The sequence below is a fragment of the Mytilus trossulus genome, chromosome 11, assembly GCF_036588685.1.
Source record: "Mytilus trossulus isolate FHL-02 chromosome 11, PNRI_Mtr1.1.1.hap1, whole genome shotgun sequence".
NCBI lineage: Eukaryota > Metazoa > Mollusca > Bivalvia > Mytilida > Mytilidae > Mytilus > Mytilus trossulus.
In genome coordinates, this window is record NC_086383.1 from 51,840,641 (window position 1) to 51,862,572 (window position 21,932).

The 21,932-nt window shown below is 33.0% G+C and overlaps 1 protein-coding gene across 1 annotated transcript in view; it reads left to right on the forward strand.

Annotated features, from left to right (window-relative positions):
* LOC134691297 (uncharacterized) overlaps window positions 1-21,932 on the forward strand; it is a 54,409-nt gene that overhangs the window by 22,666 nt on the left and 9,811 nt on the right. Inside the window, exons 4-8 of the mRNA XM_063551751.1 lie at window positions 2,409-2,858; window positions 5,620-5,777; window positions 6,224-7,447; window positions 10,469-10,553; window positions 17,612-17,805. Coding sequence (XP_063407821.1) covers window positions 2,409-2,858; window positions 5,620-5,777; window positions 6,224-7,447; window positions 10,469-10,553; window positions 17,612-17,805 — 2,111 coding nt within the window. The remainder of the gene's footprint in view (window positions 1-2,408; window positions 2,859-5,619; window positions 5,778-6,223; window positions 7,448-10,468; window positions 10,554-17,611; window positions 17,806-21,932) is intronic.

Below are 21,932 nucleotides of genomic sequence, written 5' to 3' on the forward strand. Positions count from 1 at the left end.
TTGAGTATGCCAATTTAAGAGCTTAAATTTCCCATAAGCAGTTGGTTGACCAAAAAAAGATGATTAAACATGATTACTAACATTATATTTGACTAATTTTCATTGGAATAGGTACAACTTCTAAAAATTGGATTTCTGGTGATTCTCTGTAATAGGAAGTACACCCCTAATTCATGGTCCCATTGCTTTCTATGTTAAATTCCTCCGTTTCAAAAAGGCACACCTCTTTTATTTTAAGTTCAAATAAAGTGGCAATCATTGCATTTCAAAGCAACACTTTATGGTGTCTTGTACTGAAAAAATCAACATACCTTGCATGGCATATAAGAAAGAACTGGTTCCCGGAAGTTCAGATGTACCAAAACAGGTACTTCAGATCTGACAAACAGACAAAATGTACCCTCTTTTTAAAATTTGGTGCAGTTCTTTTAATATTCAAAACTAAAAGTCCAAAAGTGTTCTACAATGATCACAAGTCCTTCAGCTTTCATTTGATACCAAAAATACCTAAATATTCTACATATTTTGAAAGTTACACTCATGCGTAGGAACTATTTTGTGTTAAATATGTACTACTTTCTGGTATGTGCTTTCTGGCCGGGCCTGAATTAGTGGTGTTACACCTAATCCCGGTTTCAAAGGTTTCCTACCTTTTCTACGGTTGAATTGAAAATTAATACTGTGTTTAAAATATTGCATGAATGAACATTTTTCGACGCTGACTACGATTTTTACAAATGTTTAATGAATACATTAAACATAAAATCCCGAGAGTATCGAAAGTATCATGGTATCTCATGTATCTCATCTCATCTCGGCCCACAACAAACTCGGTCTTTTACATATTCGGCATTAGAAAATCGGACCATAACAAAATTCGTACTTATACTACTTGCAATTAAGACTCCTAAACAAAGTTTTTGCTCAGTTCTTATTGCTTTTTTTCTTGTGGTCTATCAAGGTGTATTTTCAGTGGCCAACAGAAGGGATGAATAAACTATAGAACCCTATGGCATTTTTTTTGGATTTTTTTAATAAATTTTCAAATGACTTTAACTTGAAAACAATAAGTGACAGACACACATGGTTTTCAGTAATGATCACAGGACCATAAATCAAATTAAATTTTAAGTTGAATCCATGGGGTCACCCCAACCAACCCCTCATGTTTGAGAACTTAAAAACAGTCAAGATCTCCACCCCTAAACCATATATACTCTTATACAGTACAATAAAACAAATCAAATGAAATAAAAGGCGAGTCCCCTGCCGTCACTCCCAACCCCTTGCTGTTTGAGAACTTGCTAACAGTTGAGATCCCCATCCATAAAACATATATATTTTTGTATAGGACAATGAAATAAATCAATTGAAATATAGAGGACCTCCAGAGGGTCAGTCACCCCACCCCTTTCTTTTTGAAAACTTGTAAATGGTTGAAATCCCCACCCCTAAACCATATATATTTTTGTATGTGGCAACAAAACAAATCAAATGAAATATAGTGGGAGTCCCTCTGGGTCATCCCCACCCCCTCATGTTTTAGAACTTGTAAACGGTTGAGATCCCCATCCCTAAACCATATATATTCTTGTATTGGACAATAAAACGAATAAAATGAAATATTAGGAGAGTCCCTCGGTGTCACCCCACCCCATCCTGTTTTGAGAAATTGTAAACAGTCAAGATCCACCCCTTCTTTTCGAAACTTGAAAACTGTCAAAATCCCCACACCCCCACACTGAAAACATATATTCTTGTACGGAATAATAAAACAAATCAGATGAAATCAAAGTCTAGTCCCCTAGGGTCACTCTTACCCCTTAGTAACCTCCTGCATGTTCGAGAACTTGTAAACTGTCTAGATCCCCACCCCTAAATCATGAATATTACTGTACATGATTTAAAGAAGATTTGAATGACTTACAAATGTAATACCTAGACGTCACTTGTGAATATCACTTTACTAGACCAGACCAATTTGTATTGGACTTTGCCCAATGTCAGGCGACCATGGGAATGACTAATTTTGAGAGCTTTGTTTGGATGGAGACTTCGTAGCAGCATCCTGTTACACTTATTTCTTGTATAAAGTTGGGGTTTTTTTTAAGTAGGAAAAGAAGTTAACCACGCAATCTACACATTTACAACCTATTTGAAATATTACAATCTACCGTTGCAAACTTTCCACCGGTGCTTTCCAGCACTTTGATTATATGTTGAAACAGTTTTAATTATAAGATAAAACACATTTTTAGGTGAAAAATCCTACAAATGAATTACTATAGTATCTCAAAATCGCATATTTCAATAAAGATGTAGACCAGTTGTTTTCTACACCCGATCTCCCTTAGACACAATATCAGAAAGAAGGGAAAAAAGCTAATTATTTTATTTTCTATTGATAGGAAACTATGAAGAAACTGAAATTCATGCAAGACTATTGAAAGAATACGAGGAAAAACTTCAGGACAAAGGAACAATAGAGCAACCAGTAGCATCCCACATTGCTATTAAGGACAACACACCAGCAACAAGTTTTGATGAATCAAAGAAATCAGGGACAGTATATCAGCAGCCTAAAATAATGACACCTCTAGTAACCACTGAATCTCAAGTTGAACCTCCAGTAACCTCGCAGCAACCAAACCAATCATTAGAACAGGCAAAAAAGGATATTGAAACCATGCTTAAATCTAATGTAGATTTACATGACAAACAGAAGTATGCCACATTATTTTTGTGGGATTTTGCAGGAGATGAAGAATTTTACCATACACATCAAACCTTTTTATCCCCAGATGCAATTTATCTTGTTGTTACAAAACTCAATGAGGCTGGCGACAAAGAAGCACAAGGTAAAATTTCATATATAGATACGATAAGTGAGAATTAAAATGTTTAACATTTCATTTTATTTTTACTTAGCTTAAGATTCAAATAGATGTCAAGAACTATATACCCACTTTCGCTCCAAGTAATATGAGTACAGAAGAAAACATGTAAAACAATCAGTCAATAAATTTGATTTACTGTACCAATGCAAATCCAAATATGCATTCCTTCAACAACGAATGTCTCTTCGGTGATGATGGTGATGCTTGATGAAAAAATTTTGAAAATCCAAAACCTAATTCAAACGTTAAAGAGCTAATTTAAGCTTTTGTTTAAAGAACAAATGTATCAGTCCCACATCTGTTATATGTATATGATACTGGTCAGTGATTCTATATCTTCCATAAGGTAGCTATATCTATAGACCAGTTGGACAATCCAAATCTTGTACACAAATGACTTATGGTTTAAAGTTTTCGTCTGGTACGACGAGAATGCCAGGTTTAATGGTTACCTTAGCTGAAGTAGGTTTTGCCTGTTCTGTTATCATTGATGGTTCTGCCAAATGCATAGTTATTAGTCCCATACTGACGAAGTCGAAAGGGACTAAAGGTTTGCATTATGTCTGTCTGTTTGTCTATCCGTCCGTCCGTCCTTCCATCGGTCCGACCGACCATGCTTGAAGATATTGATTTGATATTTGGTATATATTTTCATCATGATAAGTTACAGATCAAGTTCAAACTTTGTTCTGTTCTGATGATTTTGTCCATTCACTCAAATATTCAGTTTTCCGCTTCTTTTTTTCTTTTTGAAGATATTAAATTGATAATTGGTATACAATGTTATCATGATCAGATCAACTGTGAATTTTGTTCGGATCTGATGATTTTGTGCAGGTTATGGTCCTTGGACTTGTTTGTTCTGGTCTGATGATTTGTGCAGAGTTATGGTCCTTAGGAAAATTGACCCAAATAAATCAGTTTCCGCATCTTTTTTCATCATGCCTGAAGATATTAACTTCAGTGGTCTCGTTAGCCCAGAAAAGAAGGGCACCGCGCCATGGGTCAAAAAGGACATTCAAACTAATAAGTCATAAATTATAAATGATGGCATTGACAAATTTGTACTCACATTAAATGTCTTATCAAGTTTTCTCAGAGTATGGTATTTATGGATTGTAATGTATGATTACACGTCCAAATCATGATTTGTTTATAAATTAGATAATGTTGAGTGTTAAAAACCATTGAACTGAAACTGTTTTTTGTGTGAATTTCAGGGTTGACAGGGAATTAAAAATTCTAACTTAATTGTGTTACAAAATTTGAAATCTTATTTTAAATTAACTTTTTGCAATCATGTCAATTGTGATATACAAAGTTTTGTAAATACCTTTGCTAATAACGCAAATCAAATGTTTTCGAAATCTTCTTTTTATTGAATTGATGTATTTTAGCAATTTTTCTAAAATTGTTCAGATACTTTAGACTTTATAGTGTTAATGACGAAATTCTATATGTCTTACATCAATTCTGGAACATAGTTCTAACACATTCAGAAAAAATGAGACATTTTCAAAAATTATGAATTAAACTTGATGTAAAACATGATTTATAACTTTCCTAAGTGTTTTGATAAATTAAGAATTTATTAAGGTTCCATTTTCATCAATCAAAGTTCACCTTTGATGAAATTTTCTATTTATTATGTGCCTTTTAGCTCTGAACATGTTTAGATCTAAAACATCTTTGGCATTCAAATCTTGGAATTTGAGCATTCCTGATGAAGGTTAATCATGTGTATCTACAAAAGTGTCTCAGACACACCAAATCAGTAAGACAAACTCAAAAGAATTAAGACATTTTCAGACAAAAAGAGACAGTATATATACATAACTTGTTTGCCATCATGGAAAAATGCAATTAACTGCCAATCTGCCAGAAAACCATGATTGAACAATGGACTTTAATTACATTTGAAATAATTATTTTTGACAATGATTTTGATGATATATATATATATAGTAAAATTAAAATGTCTGTATTTCATTTAAAGGCGGATAATTTAAACGTCAGTTGTTCACAGAAGGTTTCTACTATCCAGATAATCTTGCTATTCACTGTTAGTGAGAGTTCAGTTTTATATTGTTTATTGACTCATTGGAAGATCTGATTGACAGGGGTCTTTCATTCATTTAAGGAATGACTGAAATATTTTCTTTGTCTAGATGCAGAAATAACATCAAAAATGTGGTGCACGCTGAATAACCGGCGTATCGGGTTATTTTAAAGTGTGCTCCACATTTTTTTATGTTATTTCGAATAGGCAGACAAAATAGTACAGTTGTTTCTTATAATTTAATTCTTAATTCCATTTTAAACTGGAGTAAATCATGAAAAACCGTTGATGACATCACTGTCTCATGACAAAATTATGTCTATGAACTGATAAACAAAACAACGTCAGCCAATCAGAAGATGTGTTACATCCAAAATTAAATTATACTTAAATAAAAAGGTCAATAATCAATTGATAGATGGAAATGATTGACACAGATCATTTTAAAAGTTGAGAAAAGTTGGTTTAGCCAGGCAGTTTGTTATCTTGTAATAACTATTATTTTGTGAATTGTATATCTTTTCTACATTCTTGTTATCTGAAAACCTGGATGACTAGTCTTCTGGTCAGTTGTTCTTTGGTGAATTGTTGTCTTATTATCAATCATACCACATAAGACTTTAATGAATGGTGATAAGAATTCTTATACGCATTTCTTTGTAGATTTATTCCAATTGTGGATGGATTCTATACATTGTTACAGTAGACTGGAAAAGGATGGACATAAATCTGATGTTAACGAGAAAACATCAGATGATCTTGATCCACCGATAGTTATTGTTGGCACTTGGAAAGATGCTTTGATCTCTGATGTACAAGAGGTATTGAAAATTGCCAATTTTGTCAGATGTTAGTGTTTATTTGTACAGGACCATGGTGAACTGATTTATATTATACTAGACCAACATATTGACAATATTCAAACAAAATAACTTTATCAGATTTTAAGGTTTAAAGTGTTTAAAGGATAACAATATTTTCTAGTAGTTTACAGAAACTTAGATCTTTCAATAATATCTGAAAAAAGAGTACAATTAACTCGTTATAGAAACAATGATTGAAATTTTGTTTGCCAGACGGTGTTTCTTCTACACAATTCATAAATGATGTTCTAATAAAAATAATTAAAAGGCAAAAATAAGGTACAAAGGGGAATAGCTTTGACGATCCATAATTTTGAATATCATTATATAGATTGATAATTTTTTAGTGTTTCAATGTTTTGTTTTGCAAAGAGAAAGCAAACACACTTAATTTTTTCTTTTAGATTGATGATGCATGCAGGGAAAGTATATTAAAGTATACGGAGAATATGTCAGAAGATGAACTAAGACATATAAGGCAAGAATACTTTATCTCCAACACAGAAGATGATCCTAGTGTTTTCCAGCAAATACGAGAAGACATCCTTAACTTAGCCAGAAAAATGAAAACATGGAACAAAGATTATCCTTTAAAATTCATTCAGCTGGAAACAAAACTTCAAGAAAAGAAGAAGGAGTTACCTATTATTTCCCTTCAGGAAATTCAGAATATCGCTAGTGATACACCTAAGCCACTAAATGATGAAGAACTAAGATTGTTCCTTGAATTTCACCACGAGATCAGAGCTTTAGTTTATTTCAAAGATCTTCCTTCTTATATTATTTTAGATACCCAGTGGTTATCTGACGCTTTTAGATATATAGTTACTGCAAAGAAATTTAGAGCCATAAGTATCAAAAATAGAAAAAAATGGGATGAATTGTACAGTAGAGGCACATTACATAGTGAGGTTTTAGAAGACATATTTAAAAAAAGGGATAACATGTTTTCCACACACAAGGACCATATTCTGAATGTAATGGAGAGATTTGATATCATTATACGTCCAAACACGTCAGAGACTGCTGACGAGAAGCCTTGCTACTATGTACCTTGCCTGATTAAAACAGAATCACACTGTGACATTTATGAAATATTTAATGTGACAGACTGTACCTGTAAAAAATCAGCTTGGTTATGTTTCAAATTTAAATTCAAGCCACCACATCTAATGAACCATTTGATTGCGTCACTGAGCCGGAAGTATGAAATTGCAGAAGTGGTTGTTCCAAATCAAAAGAAAAAGTCAGTTGCTCTTTTCGGAGGTATTGCAGTCTTTGAGTTACAGAAGAAAACACATTTAAGAAAATTGCTTGTAATGACATCTCCAAATTTTATTCAGGTTCAGGTTTTGGAATTCGGGAAAGATTCAATCATCAAAAGAGGTTTGTTCAAAGACGTTGGGGACTTCGTAACAGATGAGTTAGAGAAGATAATACATACACGATTCAAGATGTCCATTTTAGAATTCGAGAAAAAAATTGAATGTGGACATACCAAACCTGAATTGGTGACAGGATCCATTGAATTAAGTGAGGAGCAGATTACAGAATATTTTTGCGGGACATGTAAAACACCCCACACATTCGATGGCGAATGGTCAGAGATAGAAAGTAAAGCTCTGTCTGTAAGTGTTAACATATTACATTATTTTATTGGATTTAAGTATTTTCATGAAAAGTCACGGAAAGCTAGAAATGTTTGTTATTTTTTCAAACAAAAATTACAAAATGTGTATGCTTTGCAAAGCAAGGTTATAATAGCTTTATCTTTATTAATAAATGAGCAGTCTGGTATAACCTTGAGACTTAAGTGCAGAAATGTGATTTTGCTACAACGCCATGAAAATGCACAAATAAGGAGACATGACTTTTTGACTTCCTGACGGTTTTTGCCAACATAGATATTATTCAAAAACTCTACCGAAATAGATATTTTTTATACATGTTTTCATCTTTAAGAAATCGTATTGTAGCCAACATTATAATTAATTTTGGCTGAAATGATAAATATAATTATGAAAAATTACGAAGACTATATATATGGAAGATTAGACTTCACATGTTCAACAAAAAGTACTAGGTGCATGACAAACCTGGTACATTAATGTCATAAATTAACATATAATGATTGCAATATAACATCTTATATCGATGTTGATGCTGCTGTGTATATATGAAGTAGGCATTAAGTTTTACCCTTGTTAGACTGTTTATCTGTTTGTACGTCTGTCTCTCCATCCCAAATTTAGTCTATCTGGCCCATGGCCAAGACCACAATTAATGATCCCGCTTTTCGTTGTCCACGAATATAGTTCCCTTTAATTATAATGTATATTTTCTTTATTTTTTTTCTTTCCCATTCTCATACATTTATTAGTTTTTCTGGGGTGGAAATGAAAGAAGAGAGCTGAAATAAACTTTTGGATGTTTTATTTTAACTGACTTTGATATGGAAAGAGTGATTAGGCCATGTGCAAAAAGGTGATATTTACAGTTTTCGGAACATCTCTTGACTTGTCCATAGGGGTATGGATGTGTATTGGCTAAATTTGTAAAATACAGAGGAGCAAACTTTCTGAATTTTGGATATATTTTTGGACTAGAACTGTACTTTACACACACAGAAAATTTGACAAAAAGATTAGGTGCAATTTTTTTAATGAAACAAAACGTTGTAAAGAACTAATAGAGAATTTAATTGTGGTCTGTGGCCAAAAAGGTGATATTTCAGTTTTCGGAACATCTCTTGACTTGTCCATAGAGGTATGGATGTGTATTGGCTAAATTTGTAAAATACAGAGGAGCAATCTTTCTGAATTTTGGATATATTATTGGATTAGAACTGTACTTTACACACACAGAAAATTTGACAAAAAGATGAGGTGCAATTTTTTTAATGAAACAAAATGTTGTAAAGAACTAATAGAGAATTTAATTGTGGTCTGCGGCCATCTGTCTTACTTTTGTTTGTTTCAACAAAATGTTATGAGGTTTATAGACAATGCTTATTTCCACCAAACACAGATCAAGTTTGAATTTCGATTAGGTCACTGATACCGTTCTCTAATTATGTCCCTTGATAAGGGTCTTATAAGTGAACAATTTTTCAAATTTGCTATTTCTGCAATCTAACTTTATTTTGCTTCAATTGAATGTTATAGAACATATACACAATACTTATTACCACTAAGTACAGATCAAGTTGAAGTATGGAAGAGTCGCTTTTGCATTTCTTGAGTTTCCCTTTGTAAATTAAAACAAATTAAGGATATTGCTGAATATGTATAAGCAGAGAAATCTGTGTTCCATCGTCACATTTACTTTTATAAGCATTAGTAGCGGTACTTTAGGAAACATATATGTCTGAACTACATTTTGTGAACTAATCCCTACCCTAAAACAAAATCTAACATGAACACTAGCCCTATTTCAAACCTACAGAACTCTAACCTAACCCTTAAACCAAATCTGAAACTTTTTTTTACGTTCAGGGTCCCATAAAGTTAAAGAAATCTGTTTGAGTAATTGAAATCATAAATGTATTATAGCACACTTCCCTTTAGGTAAACCATAAAAGATATATGATATAACAGAGGTAGACTAGGGTCGGTGGTTCTTTCCGGGTGCTCCTGCCTTCTCCACCAGTAAATATACTGACTGCCACGAATTAGCAAAATAGTGTTGAAAGTGGAGTTCAACATCAATCCATGAAAAGGGCAGAAAAGCTTTAGATTTTAGGTTATACCATCATACCATTTTAAATCAAACTGTCAGATGACTCCTTTTACGAGTTATTGCCCAATTAATGTTTTACCAATTTTGGTTGATTTTGGGTATCATCTTGAAAACTATATAGTCAGTTGTCTCTTTATAAGATAAGAAAGCTTGAAAAACAATTGTTGCCCCTTATTTGTGTTTTACAAAAGCTATAGTAGACAGAGAGTTACTCTTCATACAAAAATCATCAACAGAGCAAGATATACATGAGATACAAATAAGTTTACATTAAATACATTTTTAAGAGAAACTATAAATAACAAAACATGGTCAACATTAATATAATAATGAATAAAGGCAACAGTAGTATACCGCTGTTCGAAACTCATAAATCGATAGAGAATAAAACGAAGCCGGGTTACAAACTAAAACTGAGGGAAACACATCAAATATAAGAGTAGAACAACGACACAACAGAAACACAACATTAAAATTTAACACACACAGAAACGAACTATAACATAGCAATGGCCATTTTCCTGACTTGGTACTGGACATTTTAAGAAAAATATGGTGGGTTGAACCTGGTTTTGTGGGATGCCAAACCTTCAGCTTTTATGGCAATGTTAAATATTACATTGAGTTGACAAGACTACAATACAAATAAATGGGAGAACATATAGGACAGAGAAACACACGAATAATGGCTAACAAAAGGTACCAGGTTTAAAATTTAATACGCCAGACTTGCGTTTCGTCCACACAAGACTAACCAGTGACGCTCGGATGAAAAAAGTTCGAAAGCCAAAAAAAGTACAAAGTTGAAGAGCACTGAGGACCAAAAGTTCCAAAAAGTTGTGCCCAATAGGTCTAGGGTTTTCAGCCTGGGATAAGAACATCCTTATTATTTAGAATAATTCATCTTTCAGGATAAGTATGAGAAGAAACCGGGGCAGAGAGGACTTGCCCTGATTGTTAACTTCATGTTCCATGGTGGGACAACTGAGAGAAAAGGTAATTTAAAATCAAAATTTATTCATTAAATCATGTTCCATTCAGTAATAAGTCAAATTGATAGAATGAGATAAAACATAACAATCATCATTTTTTTTCTTTGACAATATGAATTTTGATTTCTCATATTTATGTTCTGTGAAAAGGAGTTCAGGTTGCATTTCATTATGGTCTGAAAGACAGAAAACAATCATAAGGGTTCCGCGGAACCCAGTGTCTCGCCTACTTTATGAATCTAATAAATGTTTTAAAAACTTTAACTGCAGACTGTATGTAATGTTAACTGGAATAAAAACTTAGTCCATTTCGTAGTAATATACGAAAAGAAAAGGAATTAAATTTCCTTCAAGATATTAGCATTTGATCATAAACAAGATTCTTTCCAAGTTTGGTACAAATACAGGATAGTTTCAGTAAGTTATTAAAAATTTTCACACTTTAACCACAGTGAATGTTATGTTAACTGGCAGAAAAAACTAAGTCCATTTATAAGTAAAATGCGGATAAACAGGATATTGTTTTGCAAGCTCCTGTCCAAGTTTGGTTGAAATCCATTATAGTTTGTGAAAATTATTAAAATTTCCAAAACTTCTAACCACAGAGTGAATAATTGTAGTTGCCACTGATAACCGAATGTAGGATCGCTTCGTCTCGCTTTTGCGACAGAAGTCACAGGCTCGACAAAAATCAATATACAATACCTGTCTGAAATTGTAAATATCTGATAAGCCACAATATTAAACAAAATAAAGTATTGAAGTCTTGGTATTTGTTTCATAATTGACAGAGTTGATACTCACTTTTTCAGTTTAGTAATTTTTGATAATGCAGGTTTCGAAGTAATTTGGTGTGTTACATTTATCAAGAAACTGTTCAGGCAAAAATTATCATCAGACTAGAATCTCTACAAATAATTCAACATAGTTGATATCTTCAGTCGTCGTCTTTAATAGCATAAGCAACACGACGGGTGTCACATGTTAAGCAGGATCTGCTTACCATTCCGAAGCACCTGAGATCATCCCCAGTTTTTGGTGGAAGAAGACTTTGAATTCTTCTGAAATCCTATACTGCCGGCTTTAAAATCATTACAGCGTCACTAGTAGTGTTGCCGTATCCTTTACTGTGCTTTACTATTTTATAACCTCCGTGTCATATCTTGACATCAATGTTTATACATGATCGGTTTCAAATTTGTCAAATAACATCTGCATCATTTTTATGATTTTATGATGCAAATGTACAGCTAGATTTGAAAAAAACCCATCACTACCGTTAGTGTTATAATTTCTCGTGTTTTAATGTTTTAATAATGATCTACCTTTTTATTATGTCAATTATAAGATTTCATCTCATCTTACATGTACGATATTTATTTACTTGTAACTGGATTTTTTTAGTCCCCTACCAAAATTGAATGGGACTTTAGGTTTGCACTCCTTCCGTCTGTCTGTTTGTCTGTCTGTTCATCCGTCAGTCCGTCAAATCAGCTTTCCACACTTTTGTCTTCGTTCTGGTTTGATGATTTAGTCTAGAGTTATCATGGTTCATATCTGATGTTACAGTACTACATTTTGAATGTTAAACCATATTTCTAAGAGAGATAACTCATTTTTTTAAAGACATTCTCTGGTTAATTGTTTTAATTGTTTTTTATTTTACTCACCATGACGACGTCAAGTTCAATGCACCACTTTGAGTACTTCAGGGGCTCAATTTCTGTATAAAAATTGTCCTGATGAAGCCTGCAGACCAATTGAAGTGTTGTTGTCAATTTGGAGTATTGTTTTTTTATTTTGTATAAACTAATTTTCTGCTATATACATAGAAAAAAATATGAAGTGAAAGATAATAATCTATTTTTATTAAGGCCACACCAATTTGATTCCTTGTTCGACGGACCCGCCCGCACCTATTTTTTTCAAAACAGATTTTTTTTATTTTTTTTTATATTCCCGCTTCCCGCATCCGGAAATGTAATCATGTCCATTTCCCGCACCGTTTTTTTGGTAAATATTATAAAAAGATATCAACATATGTTTTTAAAATCACAGTTTAACCTGTATATGACGATTTTAAACATAAATGCACCCCACCACACTGTGTAAATATCTGTGATTATATTTGTTTTAGCATGAAACCTATTTACCCAAAGCGGGAGTGCTCCGATATAAATATAACGGCGGAAATACCTTTTAAGAACAAAAATTTGTTTCTTTCCCCCTTACTTATATTCCCTATCAACAAATGTTCGTTGTTAGAATAAAGTACAAAGAACTTCTGAAGGACTTACCTTCAACTGCAACTTTATGGGAAATTTATTTGTGCATCCGAAAGTTTCAAGAAAATGATAATCTGAATTTTCATTAATTCAAACAATGCATCTTATGTTAATTTCATGTATTTACCCGGAGAGTACGACTTCAACTCAATGATTCTTGACAAAAATACACAGATTTAGTTGTTCCGTCTGTATTCAAATCTTTAAAGCATATCAGTCATATTCCAGTTTTATAAAACATGCGTTTTTAAAAAAAATGAAAGTTTGAGTATTTCAGTATGTTATTGCGATAAGAAAGAGTCAAAAGCACACGTTAACCTGCTCCTGCGTTACGCTTCAAACGATGCACTGTCAGTTGACATAAATATCAATGTACGAACTTATTTCAGTTGACGGAATCCATATCAAAAGTATGTAGTGTTCATGTCAGTCATTGTTAGAATGTCCCCAACATGCCCAATGATTACCTGTATTGCCTTAGTCTTCAAAGTTTTAAGTGATCAAAAAAGGAGTTAAACATTTAACTTGTATAAATAGTCCAGCTGTTTACCATTTTTCGTCATAAGGTTCCACCATTATGACCCTCGAGTACGGAACCCAATAATTTGTTGCCGTCAATCATTCATGAAACCATAGACAATATGTATTATATGTCTCGGTCTGATAAAACATTTAAGAAAATGACCGTTTGACGCCTGACAGAAAAGGACATTACTACCCAGCTGTACTTTTATGTAAAAAATATTAAATGTAAAACAAATATGATTAACAGCAGTAAATTAGTGGTTCACGATTTGGGTCAAGCACATACAGAAAATGAATAGGTTTGAAATGTTAACAAATACTCAAAACCCAATCCCTGACCTGAGACAAACCTGCATTGGATTTATATATATATTAAGCATTTATCAATAAATATATATGTTTATCATTGTTTATATAAATGAGAAAAACAAATTCAATAAATATATATGTTTATATAAATGAGAAAAACAAGTTACTGTGAACAACTATTTGAATTCATGATTATCTGATTGATGTTGGTGTTAAATGTCAAATCAAGTTTTAATTTTGGTGGAGTCACTTTAACCGTTCTAGAGTTATGCCCCTTTACAAATGGAATAAATTTGCCTCGTCGAGCGCAGCTGGATACGACCGAAGAGGTCAAACCCTAAACATTTGGGGCAAAAATGGACACAATATTCGCGTTTGATAAAGGTCTGAATTTGGATTGTAATTAGATATTTGACACATAATAGGTTTCTGAAACAGAATAATTGTAGTCAAAGAACTTAGAACTTGTTATATAATTTAAATTTATCTTCAATTTTTTGCTTTTGTGCAATACACTTTGCTGTTTTGAATTGACCCCCCCCCAAAAAAAAAAATGTTTCCCCCCTCCCCTATTTTTTAACAAAATATGGTAATTTTCTCAATTCAAATTTCCAATGGAGGTTGCAACCAAAATTAACCATTTAAAGATACATCATAAAAGTCTTAAAATAGAAACTGCCATACATAATCATGTCTAATAAATAAAGACAACAGAAGTATACCGTACATTCATAAGTCGAGTGAGAAAAAAACAAATTAGGGAAACACATCAAATATAAGAGGAGAACTACGACACAACAGAAACACAACATTAAAATGTAACACCCACAGAAACTTAAAATTAATATTCCTTAATCAGCATTTAAATAGGCACAGTTTTAAGTTGCATGAAATTGATGTCCAAAATTAAATTTGATTTAATTTTGACAGAAATTAAATACATGGGGTTCTTTGATATGCTGGAAAAGTGTGTCTTTAGATTTTGGATTTTGAGTCCTGTTATCAAATTGGTTCACTTTAAGGTCCAAATTATCCAAAATTAAACTTTGTTGAATTCTTGGGGTTCTTTAATATTCTGAATACAACCATATATTTATACTTTGGATATTGGACCATAATTGGTCATGTTGGTAAATGTCCTTTTTTGTCGAGCCTACGACTTTTGTCGCAGAGAACTCAACATAGAGATAGTCATCGTTGGCGGGGGGCGTTAACTTACTTCTTAAAAGCTTTATATTTTAGAAGGTGGAAGACCTGGATGCTTCATATTTTGTATATAGATGCCTTATGTTTTGAAATTTCCGTCTGTCACATGTCCATTGTCCTTGACCTCATTTTCATGGTTCAGTGACTACTTGAAAAAAAGTTTAGATTTTTTGTAATGTTAATTTCTCTCTTATAATGAGTAATAGGATAACTATATTTGGTATGTTTGTACCTTGCAAGGTCCTTGTGCCTGTCAGACAGTTTTCACTTGACCTTTACCTCATTTCATTGATCAGTTAACAAGGTTAAGTTTTGGTGGTCAAGTCCATATCTCAGATACTATAAGCAATAGGTCTAGTATATTTGGTGTATGGAAGGGTATGTCCAACTGGCAGGTGTCATCTCACCTTGACCTCATTTTCATGGTTTAGTGGTTATAGTAAAGTTTTTGTGTTTTGGTTTGTTTTTCTTAAACTATAAGCAATAGGTCCGCTATAGATTGTAAGCTGTATAGGTATGGCTAGCAGGTTTCATCTGACCTTGACTTCATTTTGGTGGTTCATTGGTCAATGTTAAGTTTTCATGGTTAAGTTTCTTTCTTAGATACTATAAGCATAAGGTCAACTATATTTAATGCATAGATATATTGTAAGTTATACATGTCTGCTTGGCATGGTTCATCTGACCTTGACCTCATTTTATTGTTCATTGGTCAACCATGAATGTTTACTTTTGGTTAAGTCTGTTTCTTAGAAACTATAAGCAACAGGTCAACTATTTTTAGTGTATTGAATGATTGTAAAGTGTACATGTATTTCTCATTTGGTTTATCTGACCTTGACCTCATTTTCTTGGATCATGTTAAGTTTATGTGATAGTTGTAGTATAACGCTTTATGTTTAGGACTATCAATATAATATCAATGGTTAGTAAAGAAGGCGAAACATTTCAGCATGTCCACACTTGTTAAATTATTTAAGTATTTAGACACTACATGCACTATGCTATATCAAATATTAAATCATAATCTAAATTTAGAAATGTACTTCGCAATTATTCGAAATTTTAGATTGAGTCATGGATGAAAATCAGCAGTAACATCTAATTTTAGAGAAGAAATTATGTATAGATATACATGTAGTTTGAAATTTACTCTACATTATGAGATATTTTAAATAATATCTACATGTAACATCTTAATAACCATATAATAGGATTTGCACATTAAAAAGAATGAAGGAAAGTTTATAATGAATTTTCTAGAGTTATGTCCCTTTACAAATGGAAAAATTGCTGAATTTTTTGTTTCCGTTCTCTTACTTAAATTTGCCTCAACAAATGTTATGACACTTATACACAATGCTAATTACAACAAAACTCGTATCTAGTACGAATTGTGGCTAAATCACCTGTAACTTTCTTGAGTTATGTTCCTTTATAATGCTATATGCAAGCGGGAGCATCATCTGTGTCTGATGAACACATTCCTAATTTATTGAACATTATATTAATGACAAATGATGTTTTTTAAATTATTTGTGTCCCTCGTGCAACGCGTTGGGAGGACATATAAATACCAGGAGTCCGTCTGTTTTTTTTTCCGTCCGGTCTTGTTAGCGCTCTCACGTGTACAAACCTGGCCAGATTTTATAAAATTATAATGGCAATCACATTGCATTTGGTCTGAAATCTTCATTTCTCTAAGATAATGATAAAAAGTTTTAAGAACAAAAAAAAAGTTATTGGCCTTGTACCTTTGATGGATAAAATATGTGCAACGCAGGGAATATTGGAACTCTGTTCTTTTATTTTCTTGAAGAATTTTGTGGTAGGTTTGTTTATTATTCTGTATAAACTAATTTTCTTAATGCTATTTATTATTCATTTTTTTTTATGATGAAGCAAACTTTTTTAAAAACTCAGCTTATAATCTTAGTCTTTTGATAAACATTATTTGTATTTTTGATTTTGGGGCCAGTTTTCAAGTTCGTCCAAATCATCCAAAATTATACTTTGTTTGATTTCAACAAAAAATGAATGTATAGTGTTCTTTGAAATGCTGACTCTAACCGTGTATTAATATTTTGGATTTTGGGCTCCGTTATCAAATTGGTCCACAATGATGTCCTTAGGGTCTTAAAATTAAATTTTGGTTGATTTCATAAAAAGTTGAACTTGTGTGGTTCCTTGATATTCTGATTGTAACCATGTATTTAGATTTTGGATATTGGACCATAAATGTCCGGTTTCAAATGTTTTACTTTTTTTACCAAATTTATCTTGCACAAACCTATGCTGTGTCAAATATTCAATCAAAAATCCAAATTCAGAGCTATTTTTGCCTTAAATGTTGTGTTTTACCTTAAATGTAAATGTTGTCCAAACTGTTCAGGGTTCGTCATATGCGGTCGTATCAAGCTGCTCCCAGCGATGTATTTTATTATAATGATTGTATGTATGAAGTGCATGTTTGTCTTATGGCTTTCAACTGATCTTGACCTCAAATTTTTGTTCAATGATCAATATATATATTCATGATGTTTGGTGTTTTAGTTGTACAATGTAGTGTGTAACCCAAATGGTTTTGGTGCATTTCGTTTTATTTTTCCCACAACTCTCAAGCATGCCTGTAGAAGTTATTATGCATTTTGATTAAATTTCTTTGTCATGTTTATAAATCGATATCATGGTCTTTTTTAATTATTTATGTTTATCATGATTTGTAATTGTTTTCAAGGTTCTGATGTGGATTGCAAGAATCTCACAAATTTCTTTAAAGAAGAACTAAAGTATCAGGTGGAATGTACAACAAGAGATATGACAAAGTTTGAGTTACAGGATTATTTCCAAGAAATTGCCAGAACATATTTAACAGAGAAGTCAAAGGATTATCATTCCTTTATCTGTGTAATTATGAGTCATGGAAAAGAGGTATGTATTGAATTTAAATACTAAAAAATTATCTTCATTGCTCTCAGTATACTGCCTTGTCTTTTCGATACAGACACAATCCATTCAACGAAAAAACAAATGTTTTTTTTCCAAATCCTATTGATAGCAATAATGGATATTAGCCAATATAAGACAGTTAAGTCAAAGTCACAACAAACCTCAAACAAGAAATGTAGTGCTGGTATGAGCTTTTCCCCACCATTTTCAAATTTCCAACTGTAAATCTTTCCATTACACCAGTTGAACCAGTACCTGCATTATGAATGCAACCAGATGATGCAATAGTTCAGGGCTTGAGTTTATTTGGATGAAGTGTTCTGTATACCAGGAAAATGTTGTTAATTTGAAGTCATTGTTTTTATAGGTTGACAAACACATGATTTGGTTAGAAGCTATGACATATCTGTATCGCATTTTTCAAAACAAAATTCTGTGAATGTTTTCTTGATTGTGAGATTGCTCATCTGCTGTGCAGCAACTGTCAATATAGCCTTTTCAGTATACAATACAGATGTTACATTACATGTGTACATCAATACATTGCATGCGTCGAAGTAGGTCCAAACGCACCAGCTCACTGGCACTTTTATTTATTTGTTTTGTTATATACTATGTTGAATAACAAGAAGTTTTATATTTCTATTGTTATACGCCCGTTTACGGGACGTATTATGGTATACCGTTGTCCGTCCGTCCGTTCATCTGTCCGTCGTCAACTTGTCGGACAATAACTCAGAAACGCTTGAACCAATTCGCACGAAACTTTGGTGAATTGTTTATATCTTATATTATAAATTTAAGATTTCAAGTTACCGAGTTTTGAGGGTTGTTTTTTCATTAAAAACTTGGGATTTTCCAGTTTTCAGACAATAAATCAAAAACACTTTTACCAATTTGCAAAATACTTTGGTGAATAGTTTATATCTATTGACATGAGCGCCCTTTCAAGTTTTATAAATTTTAGATTTTACTTGTTCCGAGTTATGGGGGGTTTATTCATTAACAAAGGTCTTTTAGTCCGGCGGCTACAAGCATATTTCAGACGAATTGTGCACATCCTGTTACAAGCATGAAATTTGGCATAGATCTTCCTCAATTATTACTCTTTTTTTTCAGATAGGGAGGCATTTGAAAAAAATGTCTCACTTCCGGTAAAATCGAAAATGTCGGACGTCATACATAAAACAGCCAAATATCGAAGGCTAGCGTGTAAAAATGTGTTATTATCATGCTACTATCATAATATTTGGTACAGACCTTTGTTTTTTACTACTTTTGGATAAATTAAATAGATAAGATGTCTTCAGAAACCCCACTTCCGGTTGAAATCCAACATGGCGGACATTGTACTGAAATAAGCTTGTTTTTTCGGGAGGGTAATTGAAATGTGTTTTAACGTATTGCTACTATCATTACATTGTGAAGGATTCTTTCTTTCGTGCTTCTGATAGATACAATGTATAAGACTTATGTCTTAAAACCCCTTACTTCTTTAAATATCCAAAATGGCGGACATAAAAATTAAATTTTTTATTCAAATTTTCAACTTTTTTCAAAATGTAAAGAAAATAATTTTATTTTGTGCTGGTCATTAAACTTTTGGCTTAAAGTAATCCCCAAAACCACTTATTCTAGCATGTTGTAAATGTTTAGATATAAAGTTGACACTTTCGGTAAAATATGACGTAAATTTCAAAGATGAGTCCTCAATCTATTTCTTCGATGTAGAGTTTTGGATGGATTGATTAAAACAAAATAAAATCACTATAGTATTAAAATATATTTAAAATTACTACTATTTGGCCAAGCATACATGTTTATTCATAGTCACCACCACATGCACACATCGCAGTGCACTGAATACCCGGTTTTCCACATTAAAAATAACTGCGGCATCCTTTCTTACATCCATAATGTACAAGCTTCTGAAAAAATGATTAGGTCTCAGAAATAGTTTTTTTAAAGGGACCCTTTTTATCCCTTCGCGATCCATTAATGACTAGACTAGGTAGCATAAGAGTCATTCCCAAGCTCGTCTCACTTAACACCTGCATTAGTATATTGCACGTTTTACATGCTTGAAAAGACTAAGCCAAGTCGTGGGAATAGCCTCACTTATAATGAGCTTTCCATTTTGTGCAAAAATTGACTTTCTTGCTTCGTTAATCATGTTAGCTCCATCTGATAAAATTGTGCGATCTTACAGTAAAAGCCCGGTGATTAAGGCTGATCAATCATCATTCTTTATGTTAAAGTCAAATCTTTAAATACCATCAATGTCTCCCACGCAGTCTTTTTTCCTTTTAAAGCAAAGAGAGAACCGTATCACAACCGGTAAAGGTATGGTAAGAAATAAGTGTGTGTGATCACTTATTGGCTAGTGCATTTGAAAGGCCATTGATAGATATTAATCCAAAGATTTTTGCCTCCCAAAACACATCCATAGTTTGTCTGCCCCTATGTCACGGAATAGCGAAATAGTATTGACAGCCTCATCAGTGACTGTTAATCATGACTCGTTTAAGTTCGTGTTTCACTGCACCAGACACATGCACCATGATTTAAGTGTCAGTCTCTTTATGTGAACATGGTGCTACCCTTAAAATACATCACGTGGTGGATAAGATAGAATATCCTGAGCATTTGTTGCTACAACTACCTTACTCATCAAAGACTTCATCCACTCTTGTTACAGTTTAAAGGTATTTTATTAAGGTAAGGACATAATACCCAATCATCATACTCGTTCGGAAACACTTTTAACTGTAACAACAGTGGATGTAGTGTCGGATGTGAACATAGGCAATACTGGTAGTTTAAAAGCTGCTAAAAGAAGCAAGAGCAACATTTGGGGGAAAAGGAATACACGGACGAATCCAGGATTAAAAACATCCTCAAAATTGGCAAAGTATTCTGAGAGATGACGCCAGTAAGAAAGAACTTTTAAGTTTTCATTCACAGCAGCTTGCTCAATACAATTTTGAGTACATGGTAGTTAAAGCAACAAATGCTCAGGATGTTCAGTGTTATCCAACACTTGATGATGTTTCAAGTTTAGCACCATGTTTACACGAAGAGGCTGACACAAGAATCAAGATCGATGTGTCTGATGTGAAACACAGACTTAAATGAGTCATGACTCATACAGATACTGATGTCATTGCTGTTTTGATATTCCGTGCCATAGGGGCAGACAAACTTTGGTTTGCATTTGGAAGGGAAAAAATATAAGATATATATCATTCAATGACCTTTCAAATGCACTAGGCATTAAAAGATAACACGTTTGCTGGAAAAGGAACTGCGTGGGTGACATAAAGGGAGTTTGAAGATGTGACTATAGCATTTAGAATGATGATTGACCAGCCAACATCACAATATGGATTTGATAAGTTTAATGTCATTGAAAACGATATGTGGTTTTGTTGTAAGATCGAAAAAAAGAAACAGATTTGGTTAACAAGGCAAGAAAATATGTGTTTTTGGAATTTAACGATGTGAGAAACAATACCACAGTCTTTGTAAATGTTGGAAATCAGCTATCCGATAGTGAATTGCGGCCTAACGAGTATGCTGATTGGGTATTGTCTGATGCAGTCAAACACGAACTTAAACGAGTCATGATTCGAACAGTCGTTAATGATGATGCTGTCACTACTGTTTCGCTATTCTGTCACATAGGGGTAGACGAACTATGGATTGTGTTTGGGAGGGCAAAAGACTTTGGATGAATATCTATCAATGGCCTTTCAAATGCACTAGGCAATGAGTGATTTAATCAGATTACTGTAAGATCGCACAAACTTAACAGATGGGTATAACATTGTAAACGAAGCAAGAAAATAACTATTTGCGCAAAAGGGAAGGCTTTTTGATGCTGTCCCTCAACTTGGTCATGTCTTTTCCAGCATGTAAATCATGCAATATACTTAGGTAGGTGTTTAGGGAGACGAGCTTGGGATTGACTGTCATACTACCCACTCAAGGCGAGGACAAAGAGGATAGCTTTTTAAAAACTCTTTTTGAGACCTCATCATTTTGTCAGAATCTTGTACATTGTGGATGTAAGAAAGGATACCGTGGTTATTTTTAATGTTGAAAATTTA